This window comes from Myotis nattereri (genome assembly GCF_964212035.1).
Source record: "Myotis nattereri genome assembly, chromosome: 1".
NCBI classification, from domain to species: domain Eukaryota; kingdom Metazoa; phylum Chordata; class Mammalia; order Chiroptera; family Vespertilionidae; genus Myotis; species Myotis nattereri.
Genome location: NC_138075.1, coordinates 202,491,541 through 202,517,600, shown reverse-complemented (window position 1 = coordinate 202,517,600; position 26,060 = coordinate 202,491,541). Strand labels below are relative to the sequence as shown.

Sequence of the window (26,060 nt, the reverse complement as noted above, 5' to 3'; positions counted from 1 at the left end):
TAGATGTGCAATATCACTAATTATGTATATTTGTATATGTCGGTGTTACATTTGTATATAGATAATTCAGGTTTCATTTTCCCCATCTTCATCATGCTTCTCTAGATTTGGACAAATAGCAAACAGTACCTGTTGCGTGATCAAACCATCTCTTGGCTCTCATTCAAAATCCTCCCCATTCCACACATTATTATGTATACCAATTATCAGTGTATTGCCTCTCAGCTCCAAATCCACCCTCCTTTCCCCTTCTCGGCGATACTGCAGAAGGACTCTGTCAACACTGGCCCTTTGCCAGCTGGCACAATGTTAGGCTTTGTCAACAAAAGGTATGGGAGGAATCTTTTGATGTCCTAGCAAAAGAAGACAACTCTCTCTGTGCTTCTCTTGGGGATTCAGATGCCTCGTCACTCTTTGCGTTGCTTCAAAAGGTTGGTATGCGAGGAGTTTCCAGCCACCAGGCAGGATATGCTTACACACCAGCTTCAGCAAAGACCCTCCCAGGTTTCTTCACCAGCGACAGCGGCATGCTCCTGGAGCACCAACTCATTCTTCACTGAGGTCTGACTCAGCCTTCGGTGGCAAGGCACTCTGCCAAGTCCTCACTGTCTTCCTTGTTCATGATGCTTCACTCCTAGAAGCAGACGTTGCCTTCTGCGTTTGCTAATTCTGCATTGATTGGTTTTCTTTTACCCTGTTTTATTATTTAACCACTTCTACCAGTTCATAATTAATTATATTGGATTTTCCCTGCTCAAATGACCGTTGTGGAGTCTTTCCTCTGACTGGATGCTGATGATAGGTGCTCACTTGGTGGCCTTGCAATTAATCAGACTTCCTCCAAGCAAGCTACTGGTAAGACTGAGTAAGCAGGTGAATAAAGATAGAAATAAAGTAGAAAATTGGACATGACCAAAGAGAATTCTGTAGGACTGTGTTAGGCTGGGATATTCAGAGAAATGTAACATTAGAAAACTGTTGAGGGCCCACAAAGCTTTCAACAGCCTCTGATGTAAAATATTTATTTCATTTGGGAAAATATCTCAATATATAGGCTCCTGTGCACACATACGTACACACACTCACATACAAATACATTCCAAAACAGAAAAATAAAATTAAAAAATCAAAGTGATTTTTTTTAATGTTGCCAACCATAATTCCACTCAACTCAATTATATATAGTTTGAAATGTAAGTCAATTTTAATGTTTAATATAAAGTGTGGTAGGGGCCTCCAAAATAAATCAAATCATGAGTGTGCTAAAATTTTTAAAAGTTCTTAGGTGAAGTTCACTGAAGAGACCAAATTTTGCCTGGCTGGTTGAGCATTGACCTATGGACCAAGAAGCCACTGTTCGATCCCCAGTCAGGGCACATGCCCGTGTTGTGGGCTTGATCCCAGTGTGGGGTATGCAGGAGGCAGCTAGTCAATGATTCTCTGTCATCATTGATGTTTCTATATATCTCTCCCCCTCTGAAATCAATAAATTATATTTTTTAAAAAGCGAGCAAATTTTGATTTCAATTAAAAAATGAAGGAGTTTAAATTTTTTGTTGTTGCTAATGACTACAGGCCTAACATTATCTACCAGCTTTTTATTTTTATTCATTTATTTGCATATAAACATTAACGTTTATTTTATTTTTCTCATTTCAATGTTTTATTAAAATACCTTTTTGTTTATAGGGACAACCAAGAAAAACATACATCATTTATATGTAAAATATAATGAACATAGGCTCATGGGAATGTAGATTTTTAAAATTTCAAAGAAGCTTTCATAAAAACAATGACAGCAGCAGACAGGACCACAGACACACAACAGCATGATTGGCTGATCATGACTACCTCACTGGGACATGGTCCCGTCCCAGTTCTGGCACACGTTATGCTAAATCTTCAAGTCTTAACTTTGCACATCAGTATCCCCTATTCTTCATTTCAACTTGACATCAGTAGATTCCTTATGTTAACTGTTAAACTTCAATTTTAATTGCAGAATTATAATGCCTTTTCCCATTATTTTCCTTACTTTATTTTTCTCATAACTCATGATTTGTAAAAATATATAAATTTGCCAACTTTCCCTGAAAGGAAGTCATAAATGGAAACAATAGCTAAATAATTGTAGTTTCTTTCCCTTCCCTTTAAAAAAAAAAGTCAGCTTCATCGAGGTATAAATGACAAATAAAATTGTAAGATATTTAAAGTGTGCATTGTAGCAATTTAATGTACCTATACATTGTGAAAGAATTCCCCTCCATCTAGCTCAACTATTTATCTTTTGTGTGTGTGACATTTGTTTAAGTTCTACGCTTTTAGAAATTTGAATTATACAATACAGTGTTATTAAGTATAGTCACCATGGTTTACATTAGACCCTCAGACCTTTTTTACCTTATAGCCGAAAGTTTGCACTCTTACCCCCACCTCTCCCTATCCCCACCCCCAGACCCTGACAACCATATTTTTACTCTTTCTATGAGCTTAATTTTTTTATTTGACATAAAAGTAATACACATGGAATTTGTCTTTCTCTCTTAATTCACTTAGCATAAGGCGCTCAAGATCAATCCATCTTGTAGCAAATGGCAGGATTTTGTTATTTCTCATGGCTAAATAACATCCCTCTGTGTATATATGCCATGTTTCTATACCTTGGTTATTGTGAATTAGCCTATCATGAACATGGGAGGGCAGATACCTTTGTGATCCTGCTTTCATTTCCTTGGGATGGATACTCAGAAGTGGGATGGCTGGATCCTATGGATTATATTTTTAAATTTTTGAGGATCCTCCTAGTGTTTTCCACAGTGGCTGTACCATGTTACATGCCCACAAACAGTGTACAAGGGTTCCATTTTCTCCACATCCTCACCAATACTATTAACTCTTGTCTTTTCAGTGACTATATATATATTAAAAAGGACTAATCAAAACCCCAAGCTACAATGGTGCACTACAGATACAAAAGGATTAGCATCCTTAACTCTCATGTATTTGGCTAGAACAAATGGGCATGAGTCAATCACATAATCCTATAAAACTAAAAACACTCCTTTCTTCTAAAAAAAAATTATTCCTCCCAACTTTGCATATATTAAGTAAAAGCAGTATTTAATGAAAAACTCACCATATCTGTATCTGAGACAGGGCCAAAACTGGTCACGTAGATGTTAGTGAAGACTTCAGTAATACTGTCTGATAGGAGAAAAGGAGATTGAAAATAGATGTTATGTAATGAGAGGCACAGGAGACAGAAGTGGCCAAGTTCATGGCATGGTTAGAAAACTGTGATATTTAGGAATATTGCTCTTTCTTTTCAGCTTTCAGAACCAACAAAAATATCTAGGTTGCTCACTTATGTCATAGGTTCTAGCAACCCTAAATGCAAAATTCCTAGAAGTATTAAGATCTTCTTACTTGAAAACTACAACTGACTAGAGCATTCTTTTGTATGCATATTTCTCAAAATTAATAGTTTCTTAGAATCTATCATAATTGAACTAGTTTTCATAAATTTTCCATAGGTACTGAAAATAAAATATAGTTAGCATGATATCTCTGTGATATAGTCCTGTATTTGATACTTAAACTAAATGTTTCAGATGGTACTTAATGATGGTAGAGATTTAGTTTTTAGGTTGTAAATTAGTGAATCTTCTGAATAAAGCAAAAAACAGATGGCTAATCATTACAAATAAATATAATCCATATGAATATAAAAGTTATTATTCAGTGATATAAAAATAAAAGCAAATAACATACATTAATCACACTGGATTACTTCCAAACAAGCTTGCTTTTAAATGTATTTAAGAATGCCGAAATTGCCAAGACTTATTTAGCATTCATCTTATTTAATTCACCTTAATTGAATTAAAGTCTATAGTTATGTCCCTTATTGACTGTAACACAATTAACTGGATTGCTCTGTTAGCCAGGTGATTTTAAATAAGGCAAATAGTGAGGTGGGGAGGGCGGGAGTATTTAAGAGAAAAACACTTTAAATGTTCTTATAAAAAAAATGCATCATTAATTTCTACCATTATACAGTCAGGGGATAAAAATAAAATAAAAATTTTTATCATCATGAAATGAATGTCTTATCTAGTAATTATCAAATTTCTAATTCTAGACAAACAATACCGTGAAATATTTTAATATTATATGGGACATGCATTTATAATCATGAAAGAGAGAGGAGATGAAGTCTGGGATATTGAATCCACTATGGCAAAACCAAAGAAATAAAAAGAATATGAAAAAGCGGAGTAGACTTCTTCAAAAGGCTTTACACATACTAATCAACATAACAAACCTATGAGATCGATGTTCTCTTATCCCAATGTGTGTGTACACTTATGTACAGAAAAGTAAGAGATTATGCCCAATGACCCACTTAGAATCCAAGCAATCAGGCTCCTGAGCCCTCAGGGTAAACCAAAGCCTTATACACAGTCCACATAAATTTGAAATAAAAGTGTGTTCTCATTAACTACATGTTTGTATTCACCACAATACTCTGTGCTAAAGACATAGTTACAGTGTTCCAAATAAATATAGTCATTCAACTTTATTATATGTATATACTATTCTATTACAAAAACTGTATTTATAAGCCAGTCAGAGAAAGATAAATACCACATGATCTCACTCATTTGTGGATTATAGAGAACAACATAGACTGATGAAAAGGGACAGACCCAAAGACTGAGAAACAGCGATCAGGCTATCAATCCCCAGAAGGAAAGTAGGGGAGGGCGGGGGTAAGGGGAAGAGATCAACCGAAGGACGTGTATACATGTATATAAGCCAAACCAATGGACATGGACCACGGGGGGATGGGAGCATGAGTGTGCGGGGCGGGAGGGGAGGGGGAGGTTGGGGGTTAATGGAGGGGATGAGGACACATTTGTAATACCTTAACTAATAATAATAATAAAAAAACTGTATTTATGAAATTTTATTATAAAACTGATTTGAAACCTAAATCCTATACAATAAAGTGGTGATATGCAATTGACCATCACTCCAACACACAAGATGGCCACCCCCATGTGGTCAAAGATGGCTACCACAAGATGACCAGCAGGAGAGGGTAGTTGTGGGCGATCAGGCCAGCAGGGGAGGGCAGTTAGGAGGGACCAGGCCAACAAGGGAGAGCATTTAGGGGGGACTGGGCCGGCAGAGGAGAGCAGTTGGGGGCAATCATGCCTGTAAGGGAGGACAGTTGGGGAGACCAGGTCGGCAGGGGAGGGCAGTTAGGGGCAATCGGGCCGGCAGGGGAGCAGTTAGGCATTGATCAGGCTGACAGGGGAGTGGTTAGGGGGTAATCAGGCTGGCAGGCAGAAGCAGTTAGGGACAATCAGGCAGGCAGGCAGACAGGCAAGCGGTTGGGAGCCAGCAGTCCTGAATTGTGAGAGGGATGTCTGACTGCCCATTTAAATAGGCAGTCGGACATCCCTTGAGGGGTTCCCAGATTGGAGAGGGTGCAGATTGGGCTGAAAGAGCCCCCCCCATGCACCAATTTCATACACTGGGCCTCTAGTATATTTATAAAGTTAATTCTCAGCTGCCACCTGCTCCAAAGACCTGCACAGAGTCAGCTTCATGGATATGCAACTTGTGCAACTGCATAGGACCCTGTGCTCAGAAAAGCCCCATGCTCAGTTTACTGTTCTATAATTACTATTTTTAAATTTATTTTTTAATATGCTTGTTTAAATTGAATTTTTAGAGAGAGAGGTAGGGAGAGAGAGAAAGAGATTGGCTGCCTCTGGCATGTCCCCTATTGGGATTGAGCCTGCAACCTGGGCATGTGCCCTGACTGGAAATCGAACCGGCAACCTTTTGTTGCACAGGAGGATACCCAACCTTCTGAGCAACACCACCTGGCTATTTTTAAATTTCTTAATCATTTTCTGACTAAAGGCTCTGTATTTTCATCTTGGACTAGGCCTGTGCTGGACTAAATTATATATGTCGAAGGAAAGAAAGGAGGGAGGGAGAGAGGGAGGGAGGAAGGAAGGAAATGAGACCCAAGTTCGTTTCCCCTTCCCCTTATTTGCACAAAAATCAATAATACTATCACATTTATTCAATAAATAATAGACTAAAATTTTAGTAATTATTGATATTGATTTAAAATACTCCAGAGCAGATAAATTAAAATGTTAAGGTAGTCTTCACCCAAATAGAAGCAAATGCAATTGTCTTCCTTAGTCTGGAAGAGTAAACTTGAAAAAGAGAGATGGCAAAAATGTGTGAATATGTTTATGCTTAAGGATATGAACAATATCCACTACATGCCAAATGGAAAGCAAAGAGAAAGGGAGAGTATTATCAGTACCCAATGGCTGCAGAGGAGTGCCAGCTAATAGTAAGAGTGAAAAATAAGATTTTACCATGAAAGCTCCAAAAAGAGAAAAAACTAAAGAGGAAGAAGATAAATATGCAAAGTTACCTTAAAGAAATGATTTCATGGTTTACTGACTTCATAAATATAGCTAAAGAATGTATGCATTGGAAGGAATATTCTTCAGCTATGAAAGTTCAGAAAAAAAAAATCAGCTAAGCACACACTGACCACAAATATCCAATAGGTACCCGAGATTGGAAAAAAGATTCTTGGTAATAAGACTTTGAGGATTTCCATAGAGATGGATGCCCAGAGCTGTAAATAATCAATAGGCATTAGTGGGATATTCTAGTGTGATGACTATACATATCTGATACGTCTAACACGGCTTTCCAGGGTTCTGCATTGGAAGTGCAATCTTGGATGATGATTGAGCTTTCCATAAGAGAAAGAAAGGGGAGCAAAGGGGAGGCCAGGGAAGTGGGATGAGATTATATGAAAAGGGTAGAGGTAATTTTTGGATTCTGTCAAAGCCAACAGCATCTTCTGGTTTTATTTTTTTACCCATGTGCATGTAGGACAGGGTTGGGTTGCGTTATTAATGCCTGTTACAATGCTCTGGTCCATGTGATGGATGGATGTCACACATAAACAAATACCACTGATACTCCGGAGCCACCCTAGTCTCCGCATTTTAGGTTCCATGAGCGACCTTCTCAAATCCTGATCACTTTAGTGGACACAGCACGCACTGTCCTGCCTCAGTGCTTTCACGCTGGCATTTACTTCTCTTTCATTTTCGTTAGCTGCTACTCTGCCTTTGGTCTCGATTTAAATGTTCGCTCAGAGCAGGGCTTTGCTACTTTTCCTGCATAATGGAAGCTCTCTTCTCTCATTTTTCTCTCTCTGACACTACGTTGTTTTCACAGGGTGTTTTGGAACTTGCCCTTATTTTTATGCCTTAATATTTTTGTTTTGTTTGTGTTTTGTCTGTCTTCCCAAGTAGAATTTAAATTTGCTAGGGACAGACACTGAGGCTTTTCTGTTCTGTTATGTCACCAGTGCTAGCACACCTGCTACATATCAGGTGCTTTATATGTGAATAAACAAGTTGTTTCTAATTATAGTTCATAGAGAACATATAACTCTCCCCAAAATATTCCATCAACATACAAAATGGCCCTGAAGCCCTGACTGGTTTGGCTCAGTGGATAGAGCGTCGGCCTGCGGACTGAAGGGTCCCAGGTTCAATTCCAGTCAAGGGCATGGACCTTGGTTGCGGGCATATCCCCAGTGGGGGGTGTGCAGAAGGCAGCTGATCGATGTTACTCTCTCATCTATGTTTCTAACTCTCTATCCCTCTCCCTTCCTTTCTGTAAAAAATCAATAAAAATATATTTTTAAAAAATGGCCCTGAAGAGTGGTCACTGCTCCTAAGAAAGGGCACTGTCATTTGTAAAGGCAGAGACCAACTGCCCCTTGAAAGAGGGAGGTGGAGAGCCTGGGAAATAGGTTCCCAATGAAGAAACAAAGTCACGGAAAAGGGGAAACTGTCGGTGGGAACTAAAATTTAACTGCTGAACAGAAAGAGGATTTTAACGGAAACATCCACCATGCGTTACCTCAAAAATAATTGCTTATCAGCTAAATGTTTGGCTTTAGAAATATCAAGAGCAATATAGGCAAAAATAAGATCTTCCAGAGAGTTTTTCAAAGGCCAAATACATGAGTTTAATAACAAGTACTTAGGGATAAATAAGGAATGCGTGTGATAAACATAGAAGAATGTGTGACCCACAGAACAATCATCCAATTCAGTGCTGGGGTCCAGCCCCAGCGGGTCCAGGGGTCCCCAAAGGTGTGGACGGAGTCGGCGAAGAAGGAATGACACGGAGGCAGCGTTCAGTTGGTCAGCAGCCTAGCCAGGATCTCTAGCCAAGTTCTGGTCAGGATCTCCAGCGAAGTTCTGGTTAGGATCTCCAGCCAGGTTCTGTGTCCATGTTCTCTTGTTAGGTTCTCCAGCCAGGTTCTCCAGGTTCTCCAGCCAGGTTCTGTAGCCATGTTCCCTCGCTAGGTTCTCCAGCCAGGTTCGGTCCAGGTTCTAGTCAGGTTCTCATGCCATGTTCTATAGTCAGGTTCAGTCCAGGATCTTTTGCCATGTTCTCTCGCTAGGCTCTGTCTCTAGGTTCTGTGTAGGTTCTGTCTTCTAAGTTCTGTCTTCTTAGTTCTGTCTTCTAAGTTGTGTGTATTAACAACAGTATGCCATATATGCCAGGTCCTTTGAAACAGCAAGGATGGACCGGCTCCCGGCAAATTCCCCCTTTTTTATTTTTTAAAAGCAGGCATTAAAAAGAAAAACCCCAAATGCTCTCTTGTATCCATTTTAAGAGTAGGATTGGCGCTTTCTGCTATTACCTGAGTCCTGATCTATCACCCCAGGGAGAGCTTGCCAATCCTGCACTTTCCCGGGGTGGAAAGGCTGCAGTGGGGTTAAGGATAAGGCTCCTTGGGCCTACCTCCTCCCATGCCTTTACATTTACCTTTCCTTCCTCAGAAAAGCATGGGCATACTTCTTGTATAAAACGTTCTGTCTGACTGGGAGTAACCTTAATTCCTCTGCTAGCAAGCATATGTGTTAAAAGATCAATACAGAGTCTTATTTCTTTAGACTCAGTATGGCACTTCTTCTCAATCTAAAAATCTATACAGAGTCTTCTTTCTTTGGACTCAGTATGGCACATCTTCTCAATCTAAGTTCTGTACTATCCACCTTCTTACCCTACTTAGCCTCTATAGGGGGGTCTGCAGTACCCTGGTGGAGTCCTATCCGTCCCGAGTGTGGGGGTTCTCAATGGGGGAGGGGCTTACCTAGGGGAATCCTTTTCCAGGGGTTCCCAAAGGTGTGGACGGAGTCGGCGAAGACTATCCACCCTCTTCCTATGGTGGAGTCTGATCCGTCCCGAGTGCGGGGCGCTTACCTAGGGGTCCCTGTTCGGGCGCCAGATGCCGGGGTCCAACCCCAGCAGGTCCAGGGGTCCCCAAAGGTGTGGACGGAGTCGGCGAAGAAGGAAGGACACAGAGACAGTGTTCAGTTGATCAGCAGCCTAGCCAGGATCTCCAGCCAGGATCTCCAGCCAAGTTCTTGTCTGGATCTCCAGAGAGGTTCTGCATCCATGTTCTCTTGCTAGGTTCTCCAGGTTCTCCAGCCAGGTTCTGTAGCCATGTTCCCTCGCTAGGTTCTCCAGCCAGGTTCTGTCCAGGTTCTCCAGCCAGGTTCAGTCACCAGGTTCTAGTCAGGTTCTCTTGCCAATTTCTGTAGTCAGGTTCAGTCCAGGATCTTTTGCCATGTTCTCTCGCTAGGTTCTGTCTCTAGGTTCTGAGGCCAGTTTCTGTCCAGGATCTTTTGCCATGTTCTGTGTGGGCTCTGGTCTAGGTTCTGTGCCTCTTGGTTCTGTCTTCTAAGTTCTGTCTTCTAAGTTCTGTGTTCTAAGTTCTGTGTATAGCTGTCTTGTTACATCTATATTTATACCAGTTGATTCAATCCTATCAATCTCTATTACAAAGGTTAGGGCGTTTCTTATACCCATTCCAGGGAGTAAAGATTATGTAGCTTAAGCATGATTGTTCGTAGTTAAAGTGATTAATTACCCGCCTGGCACTTTGTTGAGGGGTTTTATTCCCTCCTTAACTTCAGGGGAAAATCCCTACCTGGGGAAACAACCTTTCTCAGAGAGGAGACCTTGGTTAAAATAAATAGTGCCAAGAAGGTGAGAAAACATTTTAAGAACAGTATGCCATATATGCCAGGTCCTTTGAAACAGCAAGGATGGACTAGCTCCCGGCAATTCAGGGTGACAGCTAACTGGGGAGAGAGGAAGAGGAACAATCTACTGAGAGGCACCAAGGAGATTCTAATATATTTCTAATATTTTCCTTCTAAAACTGACATTAATTAATTTTGTCAACGTTTTAAGATTAGATAAAGCTGATCACAGAATCAATCATATTATTCTCTGTGCTTTTCTAAATGTTTGAAATACTTCAAAAAAAAGTAAATGGCCCTGAAGCATACCCAAAATTAACCCATAAATAATTTCAAGAAACGTTTAAATTAAGTCATGGAGATTACTCTTTACTAGGTAATAGCAATCAAACTCACTTTAAAAAATATTTTGCAAAAGTCTTTTAAAATAGTTAAGTTTGGCTTATGAACATAGTTAACGTGTGCAGAAGTGTGGGGTATTTGGCTGTAACGACAGACAGAGGTTGTACTGAAAAAGACCTGCAATGAGAAAGCTGTCTCTCTCTCTCTCTCTCTCTCTCTCTCTCTCTCTCTCTCTCTCTCATTCACCAAAGAACTTAGATATAGAGAATGGTATGTCCAGGGCTGTTGTACTAGAAATGCTATATCACATTTATAACAGTGAGCAAACAAACAGGGGAGATTAAAGAAAATATATCCAGTTTGAAAGATATTTCAATAATTAAAACAAAAGAAAAAAATAACATTGAGAACAGGAAAGCATAGAAATCAAAGGAATAGATTTTTTTTTCCCTAACGTGGTATTTTTAGAATATGCTGAAATAGGCCCTATTGTTTTACTATTAAGAGTATATTTAGAGCCTAGAAATGAGCATTTGCATAAAACAAATGAAAGAAGGCTGGAAAGTAAATGGATGGTGAATACATGAAAAAAACAAACAGAAAACATTTTCTGTAAATGTTTGTCAAAAAATATTTGGATGAAGTCATAAATAGTTGAACTATACTGGGTAATGTACTACACTAGCAATCAAACCTTCAAGCGAAAATTTCTAACATTTAGCAGGAATTAAATCATGTCTTTCTGTACAACATTTTGTGAATGATTGACATACATTTGAAATTGGGCACTAATGCTTGTTACCAGTGGACAAAGATTTCAACACAATTGAACATAGCAGTGGACTTTGTGTTATCTCTTCCGTGAGGTCCGCCTTACCATCCTACTCAGATTCGCAGCCATTCCCTGTCTCCCCCTAACTCTAATATGTTCATTTACTTATTGTGTTTACTATTTGCTGTCTATAGCTACCAATATAATAGACACAAGCCAGATATTGCTATTTAAATTTTAATTAATTGAAATCAAATAAAATTAAAGATTTAGTTTCTCAGTCACACTAACCACATTTTCTCCACATATGACTTTGGCTACCATATTGGATAGCACAGTTGAACATTTTCATGGTCACAGAAATTTCTATAAGGTAATCCTAGACTATATCCCCCCACTAGCAGTTAAGCTCCATGAACACAGGGATTTTTATTTGCTCAAAAAAATAAAAGTCCAACACTGAACAACCCCTGACATAATGTATATTTTTAATAAATTTTTGTTGAATAGGTGAATCGTCATTCTTTCTCACAGAGCCACTTAAAGCAGACAGGGCTCTGTTATAATGCAGATTTCCATGGCCTAATAAAGAGATATATCAGGCAAACAGCAAATAAGTATACAATTGCAGGAGTTATATATACTATGAAAGAATATAACAAGAAAATATTAATTCTCCTGGAAACACCTTTTTTCACTTGGTTTCTGAAACACCACAATTTCTTGATTTTATTTGAATCCCACTTCTCTGAATCCTTTATTGCTATGCCTCCAACCTATTATATTGGAATGTACCAACATTCATTTGGGGGGGTCTCTATATTTAGTACTCAATGGTTCCTTTCATGTAGTCACGGACTCGAATTTTTATTTACAGTCCAGAGCGTTCTTCTAAAATCTAGACTCCTATATCCAACTATCTAGTTGACATCTCCACTTGACTATCTAGTAATTTTCTCAAACTCGTCATGATCCAAACAAAATTTATTTTTCTTTTCAAAATCAACTGTACTTGCAGACTTCCCTATAATTTTTGTTGTTATTCCAACCCTCGGCCACAAATCTTGGTTTCACCCACAACATTTTTCTTTTAAACAGTAAGTCTGGTTGAGTCTCAAAAATATCTATAATCCTATCACTTCTCATCTCCTAAAACTGTTACTACTACTCTTAAAGTTAACCTTATCTCTCTATAAAAATACTACTTCCCCTCATTCACCCTTATAGACTCTTATTTTATTTTGTTATAAAAGCTGTCATGAGATATAATTTACATTATATAAAATACACAATTTATAAGTGTCAATTCAGTGTTTTTGGTATAGAATGGTGCAACATCACTACTCTCTAACTTCAGGAAAAAAATTATAATCAGAAAGAAACCTTGAATCCATTAGCAGTTATTCCCTGTCCTCCCTCCCTCCAGGCTCTAGCAACTACTAATTCAGTTCTATTCCTATGTATTTTCCTATTCTAGATATTTCATATAAATTGAATCCCTTCTTTGCCTACTTTATAGAGGGGGGAGTGTTTTTTAAGTCATAAATGGGTGTTGGATTTTGTCAAATACTTTTTTTGCATGCATGCAGAAAATCATAAAGCATTTGCCCTTTATTCTATTAATGTGACACTATATCAATTTATTTTCATGTGTTAAAGCAACTTTGCATACTAAGATAAATCTCACTTGGTTTTGGTGTGTAATGTTTTTATGTTGCTGGATTTGATTTGTTAGCATTTTGTTGAGCATTTATGTGTCTGTATCCATAAGGGATACTGGTCTACAGTTTTCTTGCACTATCTTTGTCTTGTTTAGTATCAGTGTGATACTGGACTAATAGAATGAGCTGAGGCATGTTCTCTCTTCTTCTATTTTTAGGGTATTTTGTGAAGGATTGGTGTTAATTCTCTTTTAAATGTTAGACAAAATTCATCAGTGAAGCCATATGGAACTGGGATTTGCTTTGAGGGAAGTTGTTTTGTTACTAATTCAGTCTCTTTCCTTGTATGTCTATTTAGGTTTGCTATTTCTTTTTGAGTTAGTTTTAGTATTTTTCATTATCCTAGGAATTTGTCCATTTCATCTAAGTAATATAATGATTGTCGTATAGCCAGTGTAGCTCAGTGGTTGAGCATTGACCCATGAACCAGGAGGTCACTGTTCAATTCCAGGTCAGGGCACATGCCCAGGTTGTGGGCTAGATTCCCAGTAGGGGGCATGAAAGAGGCAGCTGGTCAATGATTCTCTTTCATCATTGGTGGTTCTATCTCTTTCTTCTTCTCCCTTCCTCTCTCTGAAATCAATAAAAACATAAAAATAATAATTGTCATACAAATATAATACAACTGAGGTCCCTTACAGAATTTATGTAATGTTTCCCTTAGAGATTCTCTGCCTGAGGGTTTTCCCTGGCTGTGCAGGGTGGACCAGAAGTGCAGAGAAGTTTATGCTCATAGAAAAAAATCAACCAATAACTGATAGTATTTGAAGGTATTATAAATCAGGTTTCTCTCCCCCTCAGTGGAGACAACTCTAAGGAACCATTTCTGAGAGATCTGCAGTGGGATTAAGCCTCAATTGTCCTCGGCAGTAACCTGTTTATTAGTATACATTGCTCTGCCTCCCATCCCTTCCCTGTGTCACTTTCCCACCCTCTTTGCTAGTGCTTCCTGGTAATCCCAAATAATCCATATCATAGAGTGTCCTTCTGAGGGAAACCAAACACCAACTCTAAGCATCATTCACTTACTCTAAGAAGGAAAAATTATCATAGTTAAATATATGTATTCACTAGAGCTAACCACACAGCAATAAACTATACTATCCTCACCCCTGTAATTTAAATATTAATAAGAATATTAATAAGAATATAAATTTACCATACTAAGAGTAATGAAATCCCTTCAAGGAGATCAGGATACTAATAATTTTGCTCATCGTGTATCATAAATACAGTGCCATACACATATTTTTCTTAAAAGGTAGTCATTGGTATGCTTTGCTCTATCAGCAATAACAGCAGACATTTTGCTTCCTGGGAATCCCCATACACCTACATGCGCCACTGGCCATCAGTCAATTTCATACAAGTCAATCGATACTTATTAAGTGACTTTTGTGTATATGGCACTTTGTGTTCCCTATGAAGAGTTGAAAACTTTGAATTTGATAACATATTTGCCACTTTTCTACCACAAAGAAATTGCTGCACCTCACCCAGTATTCTTCCTTCCCGTAAACCCTTCAATACATATTTGATAGAAAGGAAAGACTTGAACAACACTCCATTTGTTCTGCATTTGGATGGTCAATAAATTGTCCATTATACAGGAAGAGTTCAGAAAAATAATAAAACCATTATGCACTATGTTTTGTTACAATCATTTTTCATTATAGTTTTAAATTTTGGTCTTTGATTTTTTTAATTTTTGCATTTTTTTATATATTGTTTGTTCTTATAGTTTTCCTTGTTTACTGTGTTTTTTTCCTACTAATGTAAATGCATTGATATTCATAGTATATCCTATTTGAGAATCCTGAACAAGGATTAAGATGCCTGTATGCTTTGAACAGGATACAAAAAAACTCTTAAAGGAGAAACTAAACAATCCCATCATGACTGTAACTGTTATTGGTAACAAATGGATTTGACTTTGAAATCACTTCAAGATCTATCTATTCCCAACAGGCTTTGAGACTGTTCTGGCCTCTAGAACCATCAGTAATAGAAGATCTGTAGTGCCTTCTCTCTCTTTGGAATGTGTTCCTTCAATACCTCAAGATCCAGTTTGTTCTGATGAGGAAGCTGAGGACACACCTTCTCCCCAAAGTACCAGTAACGGAAATCAGTGGGGAAAGGGAAGAGAAGACTGAGTGTACATTGAGTCCCATCCATTTAGTGGGACCATTGGCTCAATTAACAAATAGCTACAAAGGGCTTACCAAGTACAGTCCCGAGACATTGCCAGACTGACAGACAAGGGAGAGAATGCTCCCAAAGGGAAGCTGTATGCGGTACCAGAATCAACTGATGTCCCTCAAGGTAATGTTTCATCAAGCAATTGCTTCATGTTCAGTCTGGGACTCTGACAAGGGAAAGAGTAAAGATGTTCTCAAAGAGGCCACTTCCGCTAATACGAACGATATTCTCTTGCGAGGAGATTCTAGTGACCCAACCCCATTTCAAGTTGTTAAGGATGGCATCTAGAGCACATGGGGTGTCGGAACACTGAGTCCAAAGTTCAGTCCGGGCACAAGCTATGATAGAGCTAATATCCCTGGGTTAGTTGGTAACTTGGAGCATACCAGCCACCAACTAGAAATCCTACGCTGTCCTTCAAACTAGCTTAGCAGGTTATAAAAATTTAAAATTAAAGACTATGCTGGTATAAATTTACTTTTTGTTCCCAAAATACATATTAAAAAGAAAAGATTCTTATACCCAATATAGAATAAAAATGAACTTTTATCTTTTAAGGTTAAAATTATGTTACAGATCAATATAAACTGAGGATTCTTAATGCACTAAAATATAATTCATATGTAATTCATATATATTACTGATATCAAGGGATGGAAAAATCATACTGTATTCATTTTCTATATTAAAAAATGGTATATAAGTTAAACACATTAACTGACATTTTCTTTTATGACCTTTTCACCATCATCACAGAATACTGCTATCGACAATTTCTGTTGACCTTGCAAAATAATTTTTCTGTTAGTTATTACTATTTTGTAGAAGAAAATTATTTAAATGTAATAAAGTATTAACTTTTAAAATACAACCCGAACAATTTCAAAAGCTCTCATATAGGCCATGGCTTTTAATCATTCAACATTTCCTGTCTTGCCTTCTCTATGTCTAGTCTTGGTGAGAGGCACCAACATCTTGTCACTTGTCAAGATTTTACACTCAATCTGAACCTCTTACTCATTTCTGCATTTTAATTTTTCACTGGATTCTGTTTCCTACATTTTTTGAATATTCTTTTCTGTTGGAAGCTACCCATTGTCTTCACTATCACAGAAGTGTAAACTAGGAGCCCGGAACACTGGTGAACCTGGAGCCCTAACAAGGGCCAGAGCTATGCACCGATTGTTTAGTCGAAACAATGGTAGCTAAGCAATTTCCTGACCAAATAGTCTCAGAGTAAATCTTTACTAATATTTACTGACCTTTAAGATTGTCTGTTACTGGAGTTGCCTGCCTAAGGGCAATATATGTACCCAAAATTGAATAAAAGGTGGCAAGGCCTGGGCACCAGGGGGAGTCCTTCCCCTTGCGTTGGACTTTCCACCTGGCCCCCAATATTTCCAAATTATTTCTTGTCTCATTTCTGTCATTTGCGCTCGGCCCTTCTCCAGATCCCAAACCCTGAACCACGCGGGACGTGGCTCGCGCACCTTTCCACCCTATCCTCACTGGCAATAGCCTCTAGACCAGCTTCTTTTAGTCTTCCTGCTTCTAGTTTCGCCAACTCCTATCTACCCTCCTTAATACTGCTAAAGTGTTCCTTCCTTATAAATTGTGTGATGTCTCTTCTCTGGTCAAAATTGTTCTCACTGCTGCCCCTTTGCCAATAGATTAAGTGCATAGTTCATAGCATGGCATATAAGACCCTTCATAATCACCTTTGTGTTTCCTTCCTGGTGCTGTCCTATGTTGTGTACCTTACCCATACTACACCCCTTGCCATTCTCCTTCACCCTTTCTTTCTTTGTAGTTGCCCTTTACTCTAGTTTAAGCCTGACTTTAAAAAAAAAAATCTCAAATAACACTTCTCCTCTGGGGTATTTAATTATTCTTCCTGGTGGTGTCAGAAAGTGTTACTTCTTCAAATGAAATAATCAACACTATGTAACTTTCAATGCATGAGAACTTATTAAGTGGTTGTGTGTCCCCCACCCTATTCACCATACAACAGACAGCTCCTAGCAATTTGCTCTATATGAGGAACATAGACTATCATAGATAATCATAGAATGATACAAAGCCACATCCTAAAAATAATTTTATCAATCATTGTCTATGATGTAGTTTATATTTTCTTTAGAAATGTGGCTTTTAAGTTGGGAATTCATTTTGAGCTCCTTTTTGCTCAACTCTAAATGGGTATCAGACTCTGAACAAGGGTAAGGTTACTCCAATCCTGTCACAATGAAATATGAAAAAAATCAAAGTATGTATCTTGACATCCATGACTAATCTGAACTAAATTAGGCAAATTATGATGATGATGATAAATTAATGAATAACAATCATATATGGAAAAAATTTAAAGAAAAATTTTAGATTTTGATGCTAAAAACATAAGCTCATCTGATTTTATTACAAGTAGAGTTTAGTTCTCACATTTAACAATCCAGAATTTTTCATCTACAACATTCCATGATTAAAGGCATGGAGAGCCTTGCTGGCAATATTACAAACTTTGCTATCTCTCCCCGAATCTCCTGGAACAGTCTCAAAAAGAAACTCTTCTCACATGGATCTTATTGATATTCTAATGTGATGATAGTATCACTTTCTTCCTAAAAATAAATTTAGCTGAAAGTAACATAAAAGGAAAAAAGAACTCTCCTAAAGTAATTAACTTTATCACCTATCACCGGATGGTGTTTCCTGAGGGAATGCACATTGGAAAATGTTATGATTACTCTACACCTAACATGCAATTAGGAGATTTTAGAAATGTATGTAGCAACCTTTAAGTACTTAGCCTATCTGCTGAATTCCCATTCTGTGATATTACAAGGAATTTATCACCTATTAAGTTTATATTCTAGATTAAATGTTCATATATGATCCAAACTTATTTTCATGATCACTCTATAAACTGCATAATTATATTCATTGTACTCCTCATCCAAATTAAACAGCTAATAAAACACATAGCCGCATTGAAATATTATTTTTGACTTAAAACCCCATGCTCATAACTATTTCAATAATAAAATGCATTCAAAACGTAAAGACTGGTTGGTATCTTGAGTAGTGCCAGTATAATCAAACCATATAGATTGATTACATGCCTGTCATGTGCTAACCTCAAGTCATATATTTGGGGAGATATACTAATATGGAGTAATACTAAAGAAGCTTACATTTCAGTTTAATAATCATTGTTAGTTTTGCAAAATATAAGGCTATTTCAACTTTAGGATAAAACATTTATGTTTGTGAATGTGACTCACATATATACATACATACATATACACACAATATTTAGTAAATATGTTAGACTATATAAATACGTATGTTTTATGTTATATATGTATATATGTATATGTGTATACACACAGAGAATATAATAGATAGATAGATAGATAGATAGATAGATAGATAGATAGATAGATATAATTCTGTGTGGATATATACATACCAATATAAAATTTTGTTGTTGCACTGCCCTATATTTAAATCAAAAGACATATTATTCTAACAAATCTGGAACTTCAGAAGAGGGCTACATGTAGGATGATACTGAAAATGAATGAATAAATTTTCTTTCTTTTTTCCTCCTTCAAAACAAAAACATGTTGAGAGGGTGTTACACTAAGTAATACACTTAGATAAATGACGAAGAACATGTAATATGTCACCATCATTTCTCAGAGAGGAAAAAAAAAGAAGTAAATATATTATTGCCTGTGCAATGTGCTTAAATGGTAAAAATAATGAAAATGCTAAGGTGTGGTGTGAGGAGGTAAATGGTGGGTGATGGTAAGGAGAGAGGTGGCACTGAATTCAAAGCTGGGGAGTCAGAGAAAAGCTGACTAAGCCATCGTTTTATCTGTAATATGGCTTCTTTTTATTTATTTTTTTAATCTACTCTCAGAACCTTTCCCATCACTTTAACTCAATTTAATTCAGGCCTCATGTTTGTAACCTAAAAATAATAGTTAAATTATAGCTATTAACTTTAATGAATAAAAATACGATAGGCCCTTTGAAGAAATTTTAGAAGATCTAGATTATTACTTAGAAGAAAATTCTAAGAAAGTAGATTTCAGCATCAGGCTAGGACCTCAATGTTAATTCAAAAACTGGTGGTAGAAGAAACTGCAAGAAATGTTTCATTCTACACAGGAATGAAATAAAAGAATGAAAAAATGATAATTATGAGATTTAAATAATGGAAGACTTCTCTGGTGGTCTTGCAAATTGTTTTGGAACCTACACTTAGATCTTGTCAGGAAATGTCCATTTTAAATCAATGCAACTTCTCAAACAGCATTTTTTAACTTTGTTCTAAATGTGTCTCTGAACCTAATTATATCTTTATATTTTTCATAACAATAATTTTTATTTTAGACATTTTTCTACTAAAAAATAAGATAAAAAGAATTATTTTACAACCAAAATTTTAAAGTCAGAACATTTGAAAAGATATGTGTAGGTAATAACATTCAAGGCTTACACATGAAAAACTGACCTTTTAAGGAAAGTGATTATCCACCATATTTGAAATACAAAATTGGATTTGCTACTTATTAGTATATGGTATACCTTAAATTTCTCACCTCGAATCATATCTCTTACAGAACATATTTTAATATAAATATTCAGGTTGTTTTCTTTCTTTTTGATTTGCATTTAAGTTTTACCATCTTTCCTTCTTTGTTTTAATATACTTTTATGAACAGTTGATTACTCTCCCCTGTCCTAAATTCCATTTCCAGCAGTGCTTCCTCTAAATTATTGTTATATAAACCTGTAAATTGATACATTTGGGGTTTTATAGGAAAACTAGAGTCCCATTGCATGAAATTCGTGCACTGGTAGGGTCCCTAGTGACTGCTGACTCTCAGCTGCTGGTTGCCAGCCGGGGCCTCCCTCCCTTCCCCCGGCTGGCCCTGCCCCCTGGTCAAACTCCCAGACAAACTCCCGGTAGAGAGAATAATTGCATACTATGCTTTTATTATATAGGATGATCCCCACTTGTCCACCCTTACTTGTTCCTGACATTGCTGGTAGTCTTTCAAACTGCTGAGCAGTTTTAGCTCTCCGGGCATTTTTAAAAGGCAGCTGTGGTACAACCTCCGCTAACAGATCAAAGACATTCACCCATGTTTGTCTTCACTCAGCTCAGAACATGGGACTCTCAGCCTTTTCCTGTAAGGGCATAGAATCACTGATAAATGAAACACTGCGCCCCATGCTATAAAAACACATCCAGTTTATAGCCACAGGGACAGTGAGAGCTAAGTCAAGGGATTTCATTTGTGGCCTGATACTCTTCATCTGTGGCTCTTCTGTTTGGAACCCACACAACACTTCTGCACTCCATTTACAGCTGTTGGGGCTTGACATTTTGCTTACATTTGTGACTCACAAATTATAATGGGGAAAAAAAAAAAAGCAAAACAGACATAATGAGTGAGCTTCCTAATTTATTTTTCCTTTGGTCCTCCCAGAAAGAACACTTGTTTCTCCTTTCAGTGTGAAAGGTTTTACGTATGCCATCTGTGAATGTCCACTAGAATACAAATCCAATACAGAAACGAATCACAGAATTTCCAGAAAGTTCTGTGGCAGTTGTCCGCAGTTGCCTAAGAATATCTCACCATATAAAAAGAAGAACTGACCCCCATTTGTCCATGAAGGAGAAATTTTAGACCAACTTTTCAGGGCTGATTTAGTCAGATAATTTCATCCATTGCCATTTTTATTGACTGCACAGTACTTGTCTCCGTGTGGCCAGAGAACAATGAAGCCAGATCACTACTGAGGCTCTTAACAAGGAGACCATTTTCTGCAATCAAGAAGGCTGTAGGCATCCACATTGATTTCAGTGAAAGGCTGTAGCAAAGTGCCTGGATCATTTGATGATGGATAAATAAAAGGGCTGGACTTAGATTAAGCAGCAAAGCAATATTTTTTTTCTCTGAAAGGCCATATTATCTTTTAATGCCTTGCTGTTTTCTCTGAGCAGTACAGTTATTCCTGTACCCTCAAAGATTCAATAATCATTTATTTCAACCCTATCATTTTCTTTCTGCTGTGGAGGATGCAAAGAAGTACAAGTGAGTTCTATTTTGAGAGCACAAAGCAGGAAGCTACAAATTGTAAAATAATAATAATAATAACCATTACATTTATTATAATTCTTACTGATTCTTAGGCCAAAACCTTGTAATTATCTTTGACTTTCCTCTTTCACGCTCTCATCCATTCCAACAGGAAATCTGTTGGCTCTTTCATCAAAAGATACTCCAAATCCTGCCACCTATAAATATCTCTACCTCTACCACCTTGGTCCAAGCTGTCACCAGCTCTCACATAGATAACTGGTTTCCCAGGTGCCATCTTTACCCTTAGAGAGTCTACTATCATCACAGTACAAAAGATGAGTATCACAAAACTAGAGGCCTGGTGCATGAAAATTCATGCACTTGAGGGGTCCCTCAGCCCAGCCTGTGCCCTCTCACAGTCTGTGACCCCTCAGGGGTTGTCCACCTGCCGGCTTAGGCCCACTCCCCAGGGATCAGGCCTCTGGTGATCAGACATCCTTCTGACAGTCCAGAAGCCCTCGGGGGATATCCAATTGACAACTTAGGCTGGTGGGGTGTGGGGTAGCGGGTTTAAGCCTTCAGTTGGACATCCTTAGTGCTGCCGAGGAGGCAGGAGAGGCTCCCGCCACGGCCACTGCACTTGCAGCCATCAGCCTGGCTTGTGGCTGAGTGGAGCTCCCCCTGTGGGAACACACTGACCACCAGGGGCAGCTCCTGTGATAAGTGTCTGCCCCCTGGTGGACAGTGCATGTCATAGCGAACAGTCATTTCCAGTAGTTCTGCAATTAGGGTCAATTTGCATATTACCCTTTTATTATATAGGGAAAGGAAATGGAATCATGCCATACCTCTGCTCAGAATTCTAAAACAATTCCCCATTTCAGGCAGAGTAAAAGCTAGACCTCACAGGGTGGCCAATAATACCCTAAGTCAGGGGTGGGCAACCTTTTTGCGAGTGCATGCCAAAACCAGCAAAATCTCTGACTCAAAATTCTTCTGCGTGCCAACCCTAATTTTTTGAGAACATGTTACACCTACTTGATATCTCTTAAGGTGTATGTATGTGAAGAACCTTAAAGAAATAATAAAATTCATTTGAGCGACAAAAACACAGTATATGATGATGAAAAATACATTTATTTTTTAATGTATACATGTACACTGATAGTCCGACAGAAAACTTTATGACTCCATTTGATATTATCAGTGGGACTTTCGCTGCTCCATCACTGATGACAGAGATTTTACATCAGGTTTATATTTCATGACCTTCAGAGATATGCACGAGCTACTACTTTCATCCGTCAGGCTACTCCTATTATGAGACTTAACAAAATTCATCACGGAGAACAAAGATTCACAAGCGTATGTGGATGAAACCAAAACACTGATCAGATCTAAGAAGGCAGGGAGAGTTAAGGCAGAGGCATAGAAATTGCTCTTCCCCTCTCTCATCAACCCATGTCTATGGTCTTTAAGATAACTTGTTATGTAAAATTATTTATTTATCTAAGATGCACCTACACTGAATTTATCTGAAAAATAAAAAAGTCGATATTAAGAAAAAAATTGTAAAAGGAAGATTATAAGAGAGGGTTCCGCGTGCCAGCAAAAGTTACTGGCGTTCCCTAAGTGATGTGGGGTATTGTGGCCATTACATAACTTCATCCCTACTAATTTATCCTTGTATAGTCCTGGCCTTCTTGCTCTGGGCACACCCTCACCTTAAAGCCTTTGAATTGGCTGCATCCTTCCCCAACTTAGATGCTCTTTTCTTAGCCGTCCATGTAGGTAAGTCCTTCAACCTTCTTTAAATATTCATGGAAATGTCAACATCTCAATATTGATGAATCGATCTTAACTGGAAAATACTCATCATACTCCCAGTTTCCCCAGTACTTGTTTCCCTTCTCTACTTTTATTTATTTTCATTTTTCCCACAGTATTCGTCAGTCACGGCCATACCATATAATATACTTATTTACTGTGTTTATTTCTCCTTCAATCACTCAGATGTAAACTTAGGGGCTGATATCTCTTTGGTTCACTGATATATTCCAATGGATTAGAACAACTGCAGACACATACTTGCCATTTAGTAAATACTTGTGAAATAAATGAGTAAACTTATGAAAGAATGAATAAAAAATAGCTCTTTTACTGAATGCATAAAATATATGCCAGTGCTCAGTGCTTTGCTAAATATTCTGCATATATAAACTTTTCAAACACTGTGAGCTCGGTATCACCCCTTCTTTTGGCAAATGCAGAAACTGAAATTTTGAAAGGTTTGTTCATTGTCCAAGGTTACACAGCAGGTGAGTGGCAGAGCCAAGATTGAAACTCATGTCCGACTCTAAGACTTGAGATGTTAGCCACCCCAACATGTTGAAAATAATGACTTCTAGCAAGTTTCACCACACAGCTCTGCATAATCATAAAGTCTACACTGTGTAGGAAAGAATTTAACCTTTGTGAACTGGGAAGCAAAATGCAAGTCTCAAGATATACATAATTTAGAAACATTTTTAAAACAAGAAATTGGCTCATAATTTCTATAGAAAAAGAAAATACCACCACAGGGAACATGGGTGAATTTTAATTTGTTATCCTTTTAATTTATCTCATCATATTCTGTTTTCAATTATCTCCTGGGAATTACTCCTAAATTTCTCTAATGTTCAACATCTGTTCTTGAATCTTTGATTAATGTGAGACCCAAACCATTTGGTTACTTCAGCACTTTAAATTCAGCTAAGTGATTAAAAAAAACACACACACACACACATTCAAGCTACTAGTTTGGACTTAATGTAAACCAACCCACCAACTGATCCTCAGCCGCTCTCAGTGGTTCATTTTAGATTCAGCTATGGTCACACGAATGACATCACTCCGTCCCACCTTGATGAAGCATGGGAACTTTTTAACTTCCCTCACTCATGGGGCCAGTGCATCCCTGTGTGCCTGTTATCTTATTTCAAATGTAAATTTGTCCTCTACTTTGCCCCATCTATGTTAGAACTTAGATTCCAAAATTCTTTAGGATGAAGAGAGGCCTGGATATAATTACACACACTAACTCACTTTATAGATACCTTACAGGCAGCCTTGAACTGAATAGACTCTTAACATGTACATTGTGATAAAAATATCTCTGTCTACTCTTTTCCAAGACACCCTCCACCCACCCACACCAACACTTCACTTTCTCGTTTGTCCGGTGAGTCATATCAGCACTGGCAATTTATATTAAATGCTTCAATGCCAATTTCTCGCTATTTTTGCCACTATTTTCTTAACCTACATAGTCCTTGTAACTGCAATTGTTCACTTCTTGAGGTCTAAATGTGGAAGAATGTATAAAGCAGTCAATATACTCCTGGCATTCCAATGCACTAAACAATATTTTTTAGGATTAAACATCTATCATGTTTTAAAAGTACTCCAACAGATTGTCTTTCCAAATGGTGCCTTAAACAGCAGTTGTCCCTTCCTTTGTAAGCACAGTGAAGAGATAATATATCCTTTGGGGTCAGGCTATGCTCAATTACCGCCCCCCAGTAGGTCCTTTCACTGCAAATAACTTTTCTTAAATGTATTCTCAAATTTCTTTTAAAATCAAAATTATGATTAAATTAAAGAAAACAAGAGAAGAGTTTTTAAATGCACAAAGCATATACTTAAGCAATTCCTGCAGAGTAGCTCATTTTACATGTAGGACTCCTGATTCTCCCATTGCCAAAGATTCCCCCCGGGGGATAAGAACCCTCAAATAATCAGGTCTATGCCTGGCACAGAGCACTCCCAGAGTACAACTGCAAGAAAATACATTACAGTCTAATACGCTATACATTTTATGCCTTGTTTTCATTTATTTATAATTTTCTGCATTACTTTAAAGTATGACTAGGCCAATTAGGATGACAGCTCAATAGTAAAACCTTTTAAGGCTCTCAATGCATGCTCCATCAGCTTATTCGACCATTTAGAACTAAATGTGGTTTACAGAAGTTTTGTTTACATTTCTTTCCATTATTTTCATAATGGCACCGATGCACTGCCTATTTCAAGAGTCAGGAGCGCTCATCTCCATCTCCATTGAACCTGCTGAAATGTGACATTTCTCTCTTCGCATAAGGTGCCAACTTCATATCCCTGTAAACTGCTATTTGTTCATGGTGCGCAGTGCTCCCACCCACAGCAATCCTCATGAAAGAATACCACTCCCTCCCAAAGTCACCCTTTACACTCCTGAAATCGATTTTTTTCCAACCACTGCTCTACTGTGCTCCTCAGAAAACTTGAATAATGCTGGAGTTTTCTGGAAATCAAAATCAGCTTTCTCTGGCCCTGCTTGTAATCTCTTTGCTTTGCCCAAGACTTCTGATTTTGTCCTCCTGTCCAGTCCCTCATTACAGATTTGCAAAAGCCAATCGCTTCTCGATTTCTGACTTTCTTGACATTTCCCATTCAAGAATCTGTTTGCTGCAGCCTCTTCACACCCGTGTCCAGGCAGAAAACGTCTCTGCAATTATCGGGAGAATCACTGAGCAGAAAGCACCACTGTTTTTCAGCTTTGGGAATTTATAGGATCTAACAGCTCCCCTCCCTGACATTTATCAAGCAATTACAGGGTCTCTGGCAGCAGTATTAGAATAAGTATGCCTGTGAGGAACCGAGAGTCTGCATATCAAAATCACTTCTGAGATTCACATGAACCCTGGGTCTGCAGAGGTTGTCACAGGACAATGAGGAACAAACGGGTTTCAGATTGAGCATCTTCTATTTTCCTAGG

The 26,060-nt window shown here is 37.9% G+C and overlaps 1 protein-coding gene across 1 annotated transcript in view; it reads right to left on the bottom strand.

Annotated features, from left to right (window-relative positions):
• Nucleotides 1-26,060, bottom strand: part of GABRA2 (gamma-aminobutyric acid type A receptor subunit alpha2) — a 108,310-nt gene that overhangs the window by 53,523 nt on the left and 28,727 nt on the right. The window contains exon 3 of the mRNA XM_081101970.1: nucleotides 3,137-3,204. Within this exon, the coding sequence (XP_080958096.1) occupies nucleotides 3,137-3,204 (68 nt within the window). The remainder of the gene's footprint in view (nucleotides 1-3,136; nucleotides 3,205-26,060) is intronic.